General features: G+C 44.5%; 1 protein-coding gene across 1 annotated transcript in view; it reads left to right on the top strand.

Annotated features, from left to right (window-relative positions):
- LOC147885297 (protein SEMI-ROLLED LEAF 2-like) overlaps positions 1–14,990 on the top strand; it is a 76,601-nt gene that overhangs the window by 24,260 nt on the left and 37,351 nt on the right. The window contains exon 13 of the mRNA XM_087396962.1: positions 8,563–8,712. Coding sequence (XP_087253088.1) covers positions 8,563–8,712 — 150 coding nt within the window. The remainder of the gene's footprint in view (positions 1–8,562; positions 8,713–14,990) is intronic.

The raw sequence follows: 14,990 nt of genomic DNA on the forward strand, positions 1-14,990 counted from the left end.
TTATTTCTGAGTTTGTACATGTGCCTCAAGTTCGATGAATGCGATTTAGAACTCTGGATTCTTTGAGTTTGCCAGAATTTTTTAAGGATTATGTTTCATTTCAAATCTAATATGTAATTATGGGGTTGTCTGTAATATGACATTTCCCAATGTGTGGCTGTCCAGAATTTCAAGGGTTCAGATGAAGTTAATTGATATTCCAAGAGTTAGATTTACTGAAATGGATCTATAGTTGCTGGGCATCTCAGACGGGATATGTGTTATTTGCTGTAAGATAATGGCAAACTATGCAATGGAATTCTGCTTGTCGTTGTATCAGCAACATATTATGATACATCAGTTTTCCTTTACGGGAATGGGTATGATGGTGTTTGTCGGTCCAGGAGGTCGGAAAGCCACTGTAGAAGACTTCGCGAACAGTTTGCCTAGGACTGGAGCTAGTACATAGAGCAACAACATATGCAATGACCTACAAATGCACATGTATCGATGAAAATAAACTTATATACAAATAGCGTTAGGGCTAGGTCCCTATCCCCTAGTATACTAACACTAATTTATGTACACCACGAGACTGTAATACTAACTATTGTAACACTCCCGTTTAGTGGATTAGGTGGAGGTCTCATGTCTATAATACATAAGATCTTCTCATGTCTATAATACATTAGATCTTCTCTGAATGCTTGGAATTCGCCCTTTTGATGAATAGGTCTGCCAATTGGCCTGCAGGGAAGCAATGGAAGGTCGAATTTCTTTGTGCTTGACCTGATGTCGAATGGAATGATTGACAATAATAATATACTTCGCCTTCTGGTGATCTTTTGGATTCTTTGCTAAAGCAATTTGCTCTCATGTCATTACAAAGATCAGTAGCTTCCTCTTGGACTGAACTACATTTACCTAGAAGGCTTTGCAGCCATATCGCTTCACATGTATATTTTGATAAAGCTATAAATTCTACTTGAAACAAGTAGTAGTTCTCCTAACTGAAGCCTTCTACTGCTAATAGAGAACTATGGGAATACTTGTCAAAGATAGAGCAATGCTTTGAATTTTTAGAGGGCAAAAGAAGATAGTACAACCAATCAAATACCCTGTTGATTAGGAGGGAGAGAATGTATAGGGGTAGATGCATCAGTAGGGGGATGGGCTGGGGCAGTCCAAAGGGCCACCAATTGTTAGAAACATGGTGAAGGGAGAGAGAGAGAGAGAGAGAGAGTTAGGGGGTGAGGAAATAATGCTCAAATGAAGACATGAAGAAGGCTTTTATTCATTCATCAAGTGTATCAAGACAAGTGAAGTACAAGCCTTATATAGGCTACTCACTGACACACTAGCACCTAGTGCATATGGTATAAGTCCCATGATAACACGTGGCACTCACATAAGACTCACACACATAGACTAGTACTAGATCACCTAGTACTACACGCCAACACACTCTTTGACTATGATATCTCCAACACCCCCCTTCATAGCAAAGAGTGTGAGACCCAACGCGCAAAGAGGAGACCAATCCCCAACCTATCCACCAACACCTCCCGTGTGATAGTGACTTGTCAGTCAGGGTGCGACCGCAAGGCAAACCATCACTCATCATCCCTGTCCTTTCCTATTGCAAAACCTGCAAATAATGTTCTTGTCGGTCTTCCATTTGCTTGTGGAAGCAAACGCATGATCAATAAGAGAGGCAAGAGCGGCTGCCTTATTGTGACAATCCTTCTCAACTCTCATCCATCATGTGGATTTCAAGTCAACAGCTAAGCAGATTTGGAGTCGCCTCGAGACCTTCTTTGGTAATAAAATCACCAACTCTTAAGTCTTTTTGAAGCTCAAATTTTATGATCTGAAAATGGAAGAGAGTGATGAGTTGAGTGATCATCTAGCCTGGTTTCAATCTCTTGTTCAATAACTCTCAAGTTTGAAGAGTGCCCCTGATGATGAAGATAAGATGGCTGTCCTTATGACGGGTATGCATGGCATTTCTCGCTTTGAGCACACTCTTGAAATCCTTCGTCTTGCCACTACCACGATTGATGATATGGTGGCCCTAAGCAAAGACCAATGAGGGCAATGGCCTTAGCATTCTGCTGCTTCCAAATCTTTTGGTGTTGTTGATCAAGTAACTCAACCTGGTCATCCTCAACAACATCCCAAACTCCTTCACGCATAAGGAGAAGCTGCATTTTGGTTTGCCATGTGGGAAAACCTTCCCCCTTAAACTTCTCCACGAGGATAGAACTTGAAGACAAGGAGGTCATGATTGAAGAGAACTTTGTGAAGGCGGGCAGCAAGCTAAGATGAAGGACCAGCAATCTCCTTGTGTGCAAAAGAACAGATATAAATGCCTAGAGATGCTCCAAATATGAACCCGAATCTGAGACCAGCAAAGATATGCCTCGAAATTTGTAAAGCAGCTGAGCAGAATAGCTCCAAAGTACACCGAAGTGTTTCAGCAGATGTGTGGTTGTACCAAAACACAACAGTAGATCTCTGAAGTGGAAGTTGGCTCCCTAGAACAGCTCTGAATGCTGTAGCAGATCTCTGATGCAGAAAATGGCTGATATAGATGTCCTAGAGGCCTCAAAACAGCTCGAAATTGTCTTTGGTGTAGGCGGTTAAGATGCAGCAGTCTCAAAACAGCTCAGGGATGCCTCAATGACCTCGAACTTCTGTAATAGATGTGTTGTAGATGTCTGCAGCAGATATTCAGAGGTCTGTTGTGCTCCGAAATGCAGAGCCAGACCTGTATGCAGCACTTGGAGGTGTAGAAAATGCTCGGGAGTGGCGGCTATGGCGCTGTAGCTGCTCGGAGGTTGTCTAGTATGCAGCAGCAGCACACGGATGCAGATTGTGGCGACAAAAAGATCTGAAACAGACTTGAAGGCCCACACTTGCAGGTGCAAGGATCCGACCAGCAAGGGAGGAGGCTATAAAGGGCGCCTAGAACTCCAAAAGGTCTCAAATCAAGGCGGCTGACTATGGAGGCAAGAACTGAAGCAAATAGCTGCAAAGGGGAGACAGGATGGAGATGGAATGAGCTAGCTGAGTGGAAGAGATAGCTAGAAGCGGAAATGAACAAGGGACGAGATGGAGCAAGGCTGAGGCAGTTGCATGCTGCAGGAAGAAGAGCTGAAGCAGAATTAGGGTTAGGGCTAGGATGACGTGGCAGCTATGGAAGGTGGCTTTGATACCATGTTAGAAACATGGTGAAGAGAGAGAGAGAGAGAGAGAGAGAGAGAGAGAGAGAGAGAGAGAGAGAGAGAGGTGAGGAAATAATGCTCAATTGAAGACATGAAAAAGGCTTACATTCATTCATCAAGTGTATCAAGACAAGTGAAGTACAAGCCTTATATAGGCTACTCACTCACACACTAGCACCTAGTGCATATGGGATAAGTCCCATAATGACACACTAACACACATAGACTAGTACTAGATCACCCAGTACTACACACCAACACACTCTTTGACTATGATATCTCCCAACACCAACGTGTGCCTTTGAGGGTTGGTTGTGGGGCTGGAAAGAGCCAGCCATGAGCCCAAATGGAGGGCACAAAAGTTGCAACACTGCACAGCATGAAAAGGGCTGCAAGAGAGAGAGAATACTTGGTCGGTAGCAGCGTAGGATCTGGTACAGGAAGTACAGCAAGTGCAAGAGGTACTATAGGTGCAAGGGCTACTAGAGGTGGACAGCAGGGGCAACACCAGAAGCAAACAACAAGGGCTGCTAGGGGCTGGTTTTATAGGCCCCAACAGCCGTTGGCAAACTACTGAAAGACCTAGGTCGGGTCAGATCTGGTGCTTTGTAGAGCCAGTTGGCCAGTTTGGAAGGGGTTTCCCCCATTTAAAGGGCCCCAGGTAGGGGGGGGCAAAACACATTAGATACCTTGGCCTAGGCTGCAGTTAGGAGAGGACCTAGGATTCTACTTAGCCTGTAGATTTACTCACCTGAGTGAAGAGCGATGGGAGTACCATGTTAGTTGAGTGTGCTTGCAGGGCAGAAGTCCAGACATCTTCACCACACCTAGGTGCATACCTACACTCTGGGGGAGAGTATGAGATGCAGTCGCTCTTTCCATGAATAGCGGGACAACTGCGGATTTGGTGATATGACGTCATATCCAGTTGGCAGATACAACACATGTACTGGCTAGGGAAATTTGCGGGAGGTGACAGGAGGAGCAAGGACGAAAACTGTTGATGTGTTGGACGTCACGAGGAAGATCGTAGTTGTGGGAAATCCATATAAAGTGAAGGAATGGAACTTGAGGAATGCAGCTGCTCTTTCCATGAATATCGGGACGACTGCGGATTCGGTGATATGACATTATATCTAGTTGGCAGACACCACACAAGAAGCATGGAAGATCTTAGAAGATCTCTATGATACCAAAAACACAGGGAGAATCATCATACCTCAAAATCAATTGTTCAACTTGAAGATAGATGAAGGAGAGTCAACCCATTACTTCCTGATGAAGGTGAAGATTCTGAGGAATCAACTTGGAGCAGTTGGTCACAAGGTGGATTGTGATCAGTTGGCCATGTGTATGGTCAGCAAGTTTCGATGGGCTACAGGGAGCTAGTGATGACTCTCACCGCTGGCACAGAGTTTCACAAAGGCATGACGGCAAGCATCACCAAACCAAGTCTCCAAGGTATGTATCGTCAATATGTTTCATTGGAGATTTCATTAGATTGCTTTGGGATGAGTGTTTGTACAAGTGCTCACAGTTGGATGGAGAGTGGAGGGTGAAAGTCTTACATATAAACCGAGGGGGATCTTTCACTGTGGAAGCTTTCGATGCTTGCTGCAAGATTACTCTTGAGATTAGCAACAACGACTTGGACAAGTTCGAGTTGCTGATAAGCGGAGGTGTTCGAGGGGCTTCTCCAAGCAAGCCCAAATTGCATGATACGGAAAACACTAGATGGTGATCTTGTCAAAGCCTTTATGGTGGAGATGTGGGATCTGGATGATCGAGAAGAGATGATCTTGCCTGTTGAAGATCAGTGGATAACAATATTACGCTAGAGTTGGTTGGAAGGATTCCTACGAGAGGGATCAATGTGGCCCAGCCAAAAGGATCTTACTGTGCAAGGAATCAAGTACATTCATCCAACCATGCATCAGAGTAGGTTTTAGGAAAGTATTACGTCACAGATCGTGATATCCCCTCCTACTCAAAAGAAGACCTTGGTATAAGATGTGAGCTGGTATTAGATTGAATCATATCTGATGCTGAAAATACGGCTGCAAGATGTCAAGGTTGCTACATATCCTCATCTGTCTGCCCATTAGTGTCAGAACCATCTAGATCATGCAATTGAACGTGGAACTCAGTGATAAGCAATGCCGGGTTTCATGCTGTCGATGCTCTAGAATACAACCAGGAATGAGAAGAACATAGTTATCTTGGATTTCTAGAACATAATTGCGTAGAGGTGGAACATCACTGTCACCTAGAATTAAAAATTGAAATGTCAAATATAGGATGAATTTTCCCCTAAGATGGTTGTAAATCAAACTTACAACTTAGTGTTGAGTGTTTCTTTATGATCTGGAATGGGTTGCTTGTGCTTGATCAAGATCTTTAGAAAACTAGAATGCATCCACCTAGACGATGACAAATGCAGCCAGAAGATGCCATTCATAAGAGGCGTGAATGTTGCTGGGCATGGTTTAACTGGATTGGCATGACCTAACAAAACATTCATAATGTCCATACTTGGTGCGAAAAGCTTGTCCACCTCTGACAGGTGTTGCACAATGTCTTTAGGATGAAGCTTGTTTCCATTAACATATCCCTATGAATGCTTTGCACCCCACAGATATTTTACCATAAAATACCAAAAGGAGTAGTTTGTCCTATCCAACTTGTCCTCCTATGCCAAAACCCATGCATCTCCTCCTTGTTGACCCAGTGTTTTGCGCACAAAGATTCAGAAAATGCTTGCAAACTGCCCCTAAAATCTGACTGACACTGAGTCCAAATATCTGTAAAAATGGCAGTGAGTCTATACTAGATTCAAAAAGCTGCAGCAATAGCTTAAGCGCCAAATGTTTGGAAAAGAACCTACAAAACACTGGAATTCTACAATTTTTTGGAAATGTGAACTTGTTTGTTTGCAAAAAGAAGATTTGAGGCAAAAGCCTCGAATTTTATAGACAAATATGCCTGAAATTGACAAAAGCTCCAAAAATCAACACTCAATCCGAGTGATTTAATGTGCCAAAAAAACTGCAAATCTGTTTGAAATCTGTAGAGGCCCCAAAATTTGCAATGCCAAGAAGGCACAATACTGCAAATGCCCAAATGTGTTGATTGAGTCTGCCTGCTAATATGTAAGCAGCCAGCAAAGTGAACAAAATGAGGCCTCTCTTATATAGAAAGTGAAGGGCAACACACGAAAAGGTGTACTCCAAAGGTGTGTGCATGAAGAGGTGTGTACCTCTTGTGAAGGGTGCAAAACTTGATGGGAGGGTACATTACAATGTCCTCGAGGGAAGTGTTGTGGTGGGTTGCATAAATAAAGTGACTGGAACCGCAAGAATCCCTCATCTAAATGGCCATTCCTTGTTACCTTCCTCTTTAGATATTTGTATTTGTCTTGGGTATGGATGCCTGCTTAGTGGTCCCACCCATCCATGTTTTACTCATTGTATCTGTTTTTCTAGTCTCATAGACCTTCGGTCGTTTGTAGACTTTAATAAACTTTCCATCTTTCTTTCTTTCTTTCTTCATAAGTGTATGCATCTTTGGAAGAGTTGTGGCTCTTGCTTCCACGAGTGTCCATTCATCCAACCATCCATAAATGTAAGGTTTTAGGAAAGATGAGACCAAGATGAATCTCTCTAGAGAGCATTTCCTTAGATTCCAGCAACGACATGACTCTGCCAATATTTGATGCTTTGCACCCTTTGTGATATACGCGAGGTGGAGACTGAGGAGCATGTCCCTGATGCAATGCTCTAGGAACTATGAGATCCGAGTGAGCTACAAGTACCTTTCCACCCATGGATACATGGATATGAGTCCCAAACCAGAGATGCGCCCCACTCTTTATACTCAAGGTCACTCGACTTAGGTTTGGACTTATGACACCCACCACGGGCCTAGACATAAGATCACAGACTTCTTCACTGCAGGAGAAGCGGATGAGAGATGTTGAGAACGAGACCCTAAATTTCAGGCACACCAGGATAGCAAGGGACTGGACACATGTCCAACAAGCACCTATCTCATTGAGGTACCATCATTGTGGCGTCTTGACATCAAGTTGTCTCATGCCGCCCATGTGTACATTCTATAGAGAGGAGTAGGGGATGCTAGCAATAGATCTCATACATGTTTTCAGAGACACCGTGACTCTAGATGAATCATGAGACCCTAGTGTGGCCCACACAGAGCTCAGGTCACTCATGCTTGATACATGACATATGACACGTGATAGGACATGGCAGAAACTTCTCCCCACACATGAAGTCTTGCATTTCCTAGTTTTAGGCACTAGTTTTTCTTTTTCTTTTTCTTTTTCATGGAGGTGTGATAGATGCCTCCGTTCGCCCTGCAAGGGGTGCACTCTCATGATGCTTTCAGCTCGTGGTCTCATGGGCTTTTTTGGCCTTTTTCTCACACTCGTGTCTTGCACCTTCAAGCTCGCACGCATGAGGAGACAAGAGGCTGCAAGTGAGCTTTGATACATGTAGAAAACAGAGAGAGAGGGAGAGGACATTGTAGGCCTACAAATGTACATCTTTTAATGGAAACAAAACTTATATACGAATAGGTTAATGTTAGGTTCTTGTCCTAACTCAACTCACATACTAGCCTATGTACACCGTGAGACCATAATACTAACTATTCTAACATGCCGTTTCATCATACCTTTTACAAAATCGAGTGATATTTTGGAATAGTTTTTTGTAGAATGTTGTGTGAAAACTTTGGAATCAACCTAACTAACCATTGGGGTGGGGCATAGTATAGGCAGATGTAGAATGGGTAGTTTTGGAAGGCTTCTGTCATTCTGACCATCCATCAAATCATAGAGGTTAGAACTAGAGCATCAGTCAAATTACTCACTTACCTGCACTAAGCTGAATTCTGGTTAGGCTGATGAGAGAGGATTTCTGCAGCAGACTGCAAATTTCCAGGAACGGTTAAAAAATTGTCTGAAGAAAGATCTCTTCTGTGATAAAGCTAGATAGAAGTTACCACTTGTGCAATCTTCGAGGCCCCAAGATTAGCATTTTGCTTGTGTTTACAATCTATGGGAAATAGTCACAGTTAAATTGTATTTACACTGTGAAGTAGCAAGGTACATGGACAAATATTGCATCCTATTTTGGTTTTGTGTTTCAGAATTGAGTTTAACTTTGCCAATTCACTAGGATTTGTTGTTAAAACTTGCACTATAGATGAGCACACTTAAGGTCTAGTTTATAGTGCAAAATAACGTTTATAGCAATTAAATGACATTCCGTTAGGCAACATGGAGATGAGTGCAGTAAGATAGTCAAAAGTGTTGTATGATTTGTCTTTTTAACAGGAGATGAGTGCAGTAAGATTGAGTGGAGATCAAGCAGTACTGTTATTATCAGCCTTGTGGAATGAAGCAAATATGGGCAACAACATGCCAGCCAATTATGAAGCCATCTTTAACACATTCAGTTTGACATTGCTTTTTTCACCAGCAAAGGTATTTTATCTGGATTCCTTTATTTTAACAAGCTTGATTGTGGTGTTTAGTACTTTGTAATAAGTGGCCTTGGAAGGTTGAAAGATTGTTGGTTTTGTATCCAAGGATCATATCATTTACGATTGTGCATGACATTTTTTGTAGTTATAAGCTCCTTAGGGATCATTGGGATTTCTCTCTTTTTTCATGGTGAGATCAATGGCCTCATTATCCAACTGTATGGCGATGCTATGTTTGTGTAATTCTCAGATGAGGTTGTCCAATACACTAGCCAAACTCCCCCATCCCTCCGCCCCTCCTTGCACAAGATGCCATTTTGTTTTGTTCTTTTTAAGGTGGGGGTGTGGTGCTGTAAATGCCAACCTTGTGCCAGCAGTCAATTGCTATCTTCACAAGCAAGGGTTATTTATCTTCCACAGAATATGCAATGTATGTCGGACAAGATGGTCAAGCGAAAGAAAAACATCAAATCTCCTTGTTGCAGTCGGCAAAAAGCAAAAAATATCACTAGTGCAATAAAATCCGAAGGACAGAACAAACTGTCTTAGTCTGGTAGTCATACAGAGACGAGCAATACTAACTGTCCTATTTTTGTACTAAGTAGCCTACAAGGCCACACGAGTGCATAATGATCCTACAAAACCTCCCTCTATGGTATGGCTGATTACACTGGAAAGGTCTTACATGTACCTAGCATATGTAACATTTTTATGGAATCCCTGATCCTCCAACCACACAGTAGCCATGCCCAGCCATAGCAACCCATGGCAGTACAGGGGTGACATTGTCAAGTTTCAAAGGGAAACAAGTGTAAAGCTTGTCGAAAAGCTTCAAGCTTGGGTCATAGTAATGCTTTACTGAAGATATCTGCTAGCATTACTGAAGATATCTGCTAAGTGGTCTTGTGTTGGAACATACGACAAATGAAAATCTCTTGCTGACAATCTTTCTCTAACATAACGATAATGAACCTCAATGCGCTTACTCCAAGCATGAAACTGTGGATTTCATGCAATTGTAAAAGCACTCTGATTGTTAGTGTAGATAATGGTAGGAGATGTCTGACCAACCTCAAGAGTCACAAGTAGTTCCCGGAGCCAGATACATTCCACAATAGCTGTAAAATCTGCCTTGTACTTATCTTCACGCCTAGAAGTAGCAACTGTAGGCTGGCTTTTGCTGAACCATGAGATACATGAAGGGCTGAGCATAAAACAGTTGCCACTATGTGACACACTAGTGTCATAATATCCTGCCGAGTCACCATGTGTAAAAGCATGCAGGATAAGGCGAGAAACAGGGCTGTAGAGAAATCCCAAGGTTTGAGTGCTTTTGAAGTTTCAAAAGACACGTTTCACTGCCTGGGACTATGTATGAATTTGATCATCTGAGATAACATACTGATTATCGGATTGTATGCGACACAAATAGATGAAGCATCCAACCGTGTGCTGATAAAGAGTGGCATTAAAAGGCTTGCTTGCATCGTTTGAAGAGAAATAGAAACCAGGTCCCAAGGGAGTGGAAATTGGTTGTAGTCCTCAAATTGAAAGCTGTGCAGGAGCTGTCCAATGTACTTGGACTGAGTCATCATAATGCCCCCCTCCATATGAGCAAACGAAATGCCAAGATAATAATGAAGCTGGCCCCAATCTGTCATTTTAGATGATGTCTAAAAGCTGCAATATGCTGAGTAGAAAGAGTATATCATCAACATAGAGTATTAAAATCAGCAGATTTGCATTACGCTTGCAGACTTAAAGCGTACTCTCTTCTAAAAACCAAGGCTAAGGGGATGGGCATGTATCTTGGTAAGCCGCATACCTTATTTATTTATTTTTTCATTGGAATGGCTTATATTAAGTAGAAAAGTACTCTTACAGCAAAGCTCATGTTAGAAATATCATTCAAAGCATGAGAAGCAAAATACCCTAAGTGGGCAAATAATCTTCTCATCAGAGAGAGCTAGAAAAGCATCGTGGTTGAGGTCGAAAGCGCCACCTCAGCCCTACGGTGGAGTCCAAGAAAAACGGGGAGCCACTCCACTCCCTGAGAAAAGCATGTTAGAGGTCAACATCTCCTGATGTCACCTAGAGAGAGAGGGCCTTGCTTGTGGTGTGCCCGCCCAATGTGAGGTTAGGGTAGATGAGTGAGGGCCTGTGTTGTGGGTATGCCCACCCCTTGTGAGGGTAGTGTAGGATAGGCCACTGTGGCAGGTCCTCTTGAGACGCCTTGGTCAGGCCTGTGTAGGGGGCTTGTATGGCCACCCTTTGGTACTGCTGTTCCAACCTTGGCAGGCTCTCTTGGAGGCCCATGTTAGGGCAGCAGGTGTCGGCCCTACGAGAGGGGCAATCTGGCTAGGTGGCAGGCCCTACAGCCCTCATATGGGGCTCTGCAGTAGCCTTTATAGAGAGCAGAGGCCCCAACCTGCTGGAACAAGTGAAGAGAATGGCAGGGGAAGGGCTGCCTTTATAGGCTACCCTGCACCCCTCCCTAGGCTGCCATTTATGGGGCCTAGGGCTGCCTTTATGGGGCCTTGGGCTGGCATTTATGGGGCCTAGGGCTGGCATTTATGGGGCCAAGGGACCAGCCAACCAGCCCCAAAAGCCCTATAAATAGGGGGCATCTAGGCCCTATTCAGTTCCCTCCTGCCTTCAGCCTCCTACAGCTCCTCTCCAGCCCCTTCTGAACAGCCTGACACTCCCCAGCAGTGGCCCTCTGACCAGCCTCAGCCTTTGGCATCAGTTCAGCCCTCTGGGAAGGTGTTCATGCAGTGCATCAGACGGGGAGTCGGGACAACGAACGGAGTAAGGTTTGGGTTCTGTTTCAGCAGCTCTTTTCAGTTATCGCTTACAATTTTACACAGCTCATTCTCAGCTCTATATCTCAGTCATCTCTCAGCTCTCTTATAGGATCTATCACTCCTAGCTCTCACTCACGCCGTAACCCTGCATTCCGGTGGACAGCACAAGCCTCTCCCTTGCCTTGCAGAAGCGTCCTACATCGTTAGTGTGGACAGCATCAAGGTCTCGGTAGTGGTCGGCGTTGCCTCTCAGGTCTTTGGGTCTGCTCTACGTGTGCACAGTGAGCTCTTCAGAAGCGCGTTTTCTGTGCTCTCTCGAAGAGTGGCCTTTGTATTTCTTAGTTCTCCAAGTATACAACAAATTCTCCCCCGACTAGGGGAGGGGGCCTTGAGTGGGTACATGGACCCAATCGGTTGTCAACTCTACTCTCTAACTAGTGTGGCCGACTTTCATGTATGTAGCACCTTTCTGGGGGTGCGATCTTCCAATGACAGATTGGAGGAGCTTTGAGCGGCTATAGGTGACGATGGGATCCAGGATGATCCGATGTAAGCCCTTAGTTCCACATGAGATAGTACAGGCAGAGTTCGCCATGACACCTCTGCAGGTTGGTGCCATCTTTTAGACAGTGACTTTCATGCACAGAGTCTGGAACTTACCCCATTGGAGACTTCCAAGGTTGGTCCTAGAGTCATCCAGACGACTCGCAGAGAGTGGGGTAGACACATGGTATGCACGCATATCTACATGGCTTGCCAGGCACGATATCCAGATGGACAGCTTTCCTTAGGGGAGACCGACAGAGACGAGGGGCCACTCTAGACATAGCCTAGAGAGTCCATAGAGCGAGGACACCGCGCTCTCCATCGCAGCGCGAGACAACTCGATAGACGCAGATACGAGACATTTTCGCAGCCCACTAGAGAGCCATCAGTGTACCGTCTGGATAGATTGATTGATATGATTATGATTATGATTATGATTATGATTCTGTTAGCATAGACTAGTACTCAGCAAGGGTCCTAGCGTACCCTTTGCTTTAGCCCACTGAGGCTTGTATGAGTTCGCTTTTCTGTGCACTTTGTCCCATAGGTTCGCGAGGTCTCCCGTGGATGTTAATATATTTTTCTTTCTTTCTTGCTTTCTACCCTCATCTCCTTTCTCTCTCTATGGTGTACAATGCTAATTCCTCGCTAAAGGTTTAAAGAAGGTTTTGCCGTGAATTACAAGATCAGATTACTGTTGCATGTCACATTGGTATTAGAGCTTCGGTCTGTATCCAGCTTGACTACTGCAAGTGTGTGGTTGTGTTGAGATCCGGAAAGGACACAATCAAGCGCCATGGAAGGGTCAGGAAAAGATTTCAACCTTGAAGACTTTAAAGAGGAGAAGACTACCAACAAGGTACTCTTCCGTCAAGTGCTTAAGAAGTGATGGCTAACCTTCTAGAGTAGAATCGGATCCCCCTGTAGCAACTCAAAGAACATTCATCCCAGCCGGAAGAAAAGAGAAGACAGCTAGACCAGACAAAACAACGCCTGGAGGAAAAAGAAGCAGAAAAGCCACTGGAAGAAAGAGGAACCACAGATTTCAAAAAACTGCTCTTGTTGATGCGTGAGGAACGTAAAAATAAGGAGGCACTGCGATGCGCAGAGCTCGCCCAGGCAGAGAGGCAACAAAAGCTAGACCGAGAGGAGATGCTTCTCTAGCACAAACAGATGTTAGCTGCTATGCAGGCAAGTTTGAGCGCAGCAGCCGTCACCGCCACAACTTGGTCATCGACAAAGGTAACACCACTCACTCGGTCCACTCCCAATTTTGTTAAGTATGATGGTAAGTGTGACCATTCCGCAATTTTGCAATATATTAATCAGTTTGTAGCTCATTTTTCATTAGCGCGGATTCAAGATGAGCAAGATAAAGTCCACCTCGCAGCTCCTCATTTTATAGGTGAGGCGGTCAGTTTGTGGCAACATTGGGCTAGTAAGCATAGTGACCCAACAACGTTTAAGACGAATTTCGTTTAAGCAACGTTTGTGGCCGACCTCAAAGCCCATTTCTCCCACCCCAATATATGCTTAACTTGGAGGATGAGTTTTCTCGTCTCTCCCAGAATGATTTGCCTGTGTTGACGTAGAGTAACAAGGTCATCGCGCTGGCGCAGCAGTTGGGCGTGACGGAGAGTGCCAAGATGAAGCAATTCATTCGAGGATTGGACACCAACATCCGTTATACTATTCGAAACTTCGCCCGGCTTGCGCACACACATCACGCATAAGGCCATCCATTTCGCTTTTTCAGCTCAGAAGGCCATGTTTACGTGGGATTTTATTTTGACTCCTTTGATGGGGTGCAACATGATCCTCGGGATTCAGTGGTTCCGTGAGCATGTACTGATGCCTAATTGGCGGCAGGACACCTTCACTATTGTGAAAGGTTTACCTGAGCCCACTGTGATATGCGACGATCAGAGCATACTAGGGATTCCGTTAATCTCGCATATTCAAGCAAGCCGTGCCATCCGCAAGGGTGCCATGTGTGTGCTTGTCTACGTCCAGTGCCAATTTAGTGCAGTCCAAGCTGCTCCTCCAATGGGGCAAGCAATGGTGGATCTACTCCAAGAGTTCCAAGACATCATGCTTCGGGATGATCTGCCACCCTAGCTTCCTCCCAACCGACCGGAAGACCATCGCATTGATCTACTTCCGGACTCGACACCTCCAAGTAAGTTCCTATCTTATAGATTTACTCAAGGGGGTAAAGACACGCAGACAAAAAGTTCAAGTCACAAGCAAAGCTTTGCAGGCCTTTCATGACTTGCAACGGCTGGCCACGACAGCACCAGTTATGAAGATTGCCTCTTGGGATGATCTATTTCTGGTAATCACAAACGCTAGCAATGTTGCCATTGAGGTAATTTTACAGCAAGAAGAAAGGCTCGTGGCATATTACAGCAGAAAGCTTAACGATGCCGAAAAGAACTATTCAGTTTATGATAGAGAGCTCCTCGGTGTCATCCAAGCATTAAAACATTTGGTTAAGATAGATCACCAAGCCCTTAAGTGGCTTCAGACAATGCCTAGTGTGCAATGGAGCGATCGGTAACAACGGTGGAGCCAAATATTCCAGCAGTTTCGGGGGATGATCGAGTACGTTCCCAACAAAAACAACCCTGTTGCAGACGCTCTCAGTCGGAAAGGTTCCATCCAGACCATTGAGCAAGCCACTGTGCTCAAAATCAAAGGAAAGTATCTTAATAGCATGAAGACACAGTACGCGGAGCCATCAGAATTTGGCACGTAGTTCCAGTTAGCCACGACGCTTGCTCCAGCAGGCCATTACTCATTAGAGGACGGTTGGCTTTTCTACAAGAAAAGATTATGTGTACTCAAAGAAAAATGGCAGTTCCTTCTTCTTGATGCCCATGACACCCTTACCGGTGGTCACAGAGGTATCAACGAGACTTTGGAGAAG

The sequence above is a fragment of the Dipteris shenzhenensis genome, chromosome 25 (genome assembly GCF_047967505.1).
Source record: "Dipteris shenzhenensis isolate YYH24624 ecotype China chromosome 25, Dip_SZ_1.0, whole genome shotgun sequence".
NCBI lineage: Eukaryota > Viridiplantae > Streptophyta > Polypodiopsida > Gleicheniales > Dipteridaceae > Dipteris > Dipteris shenzhenensis.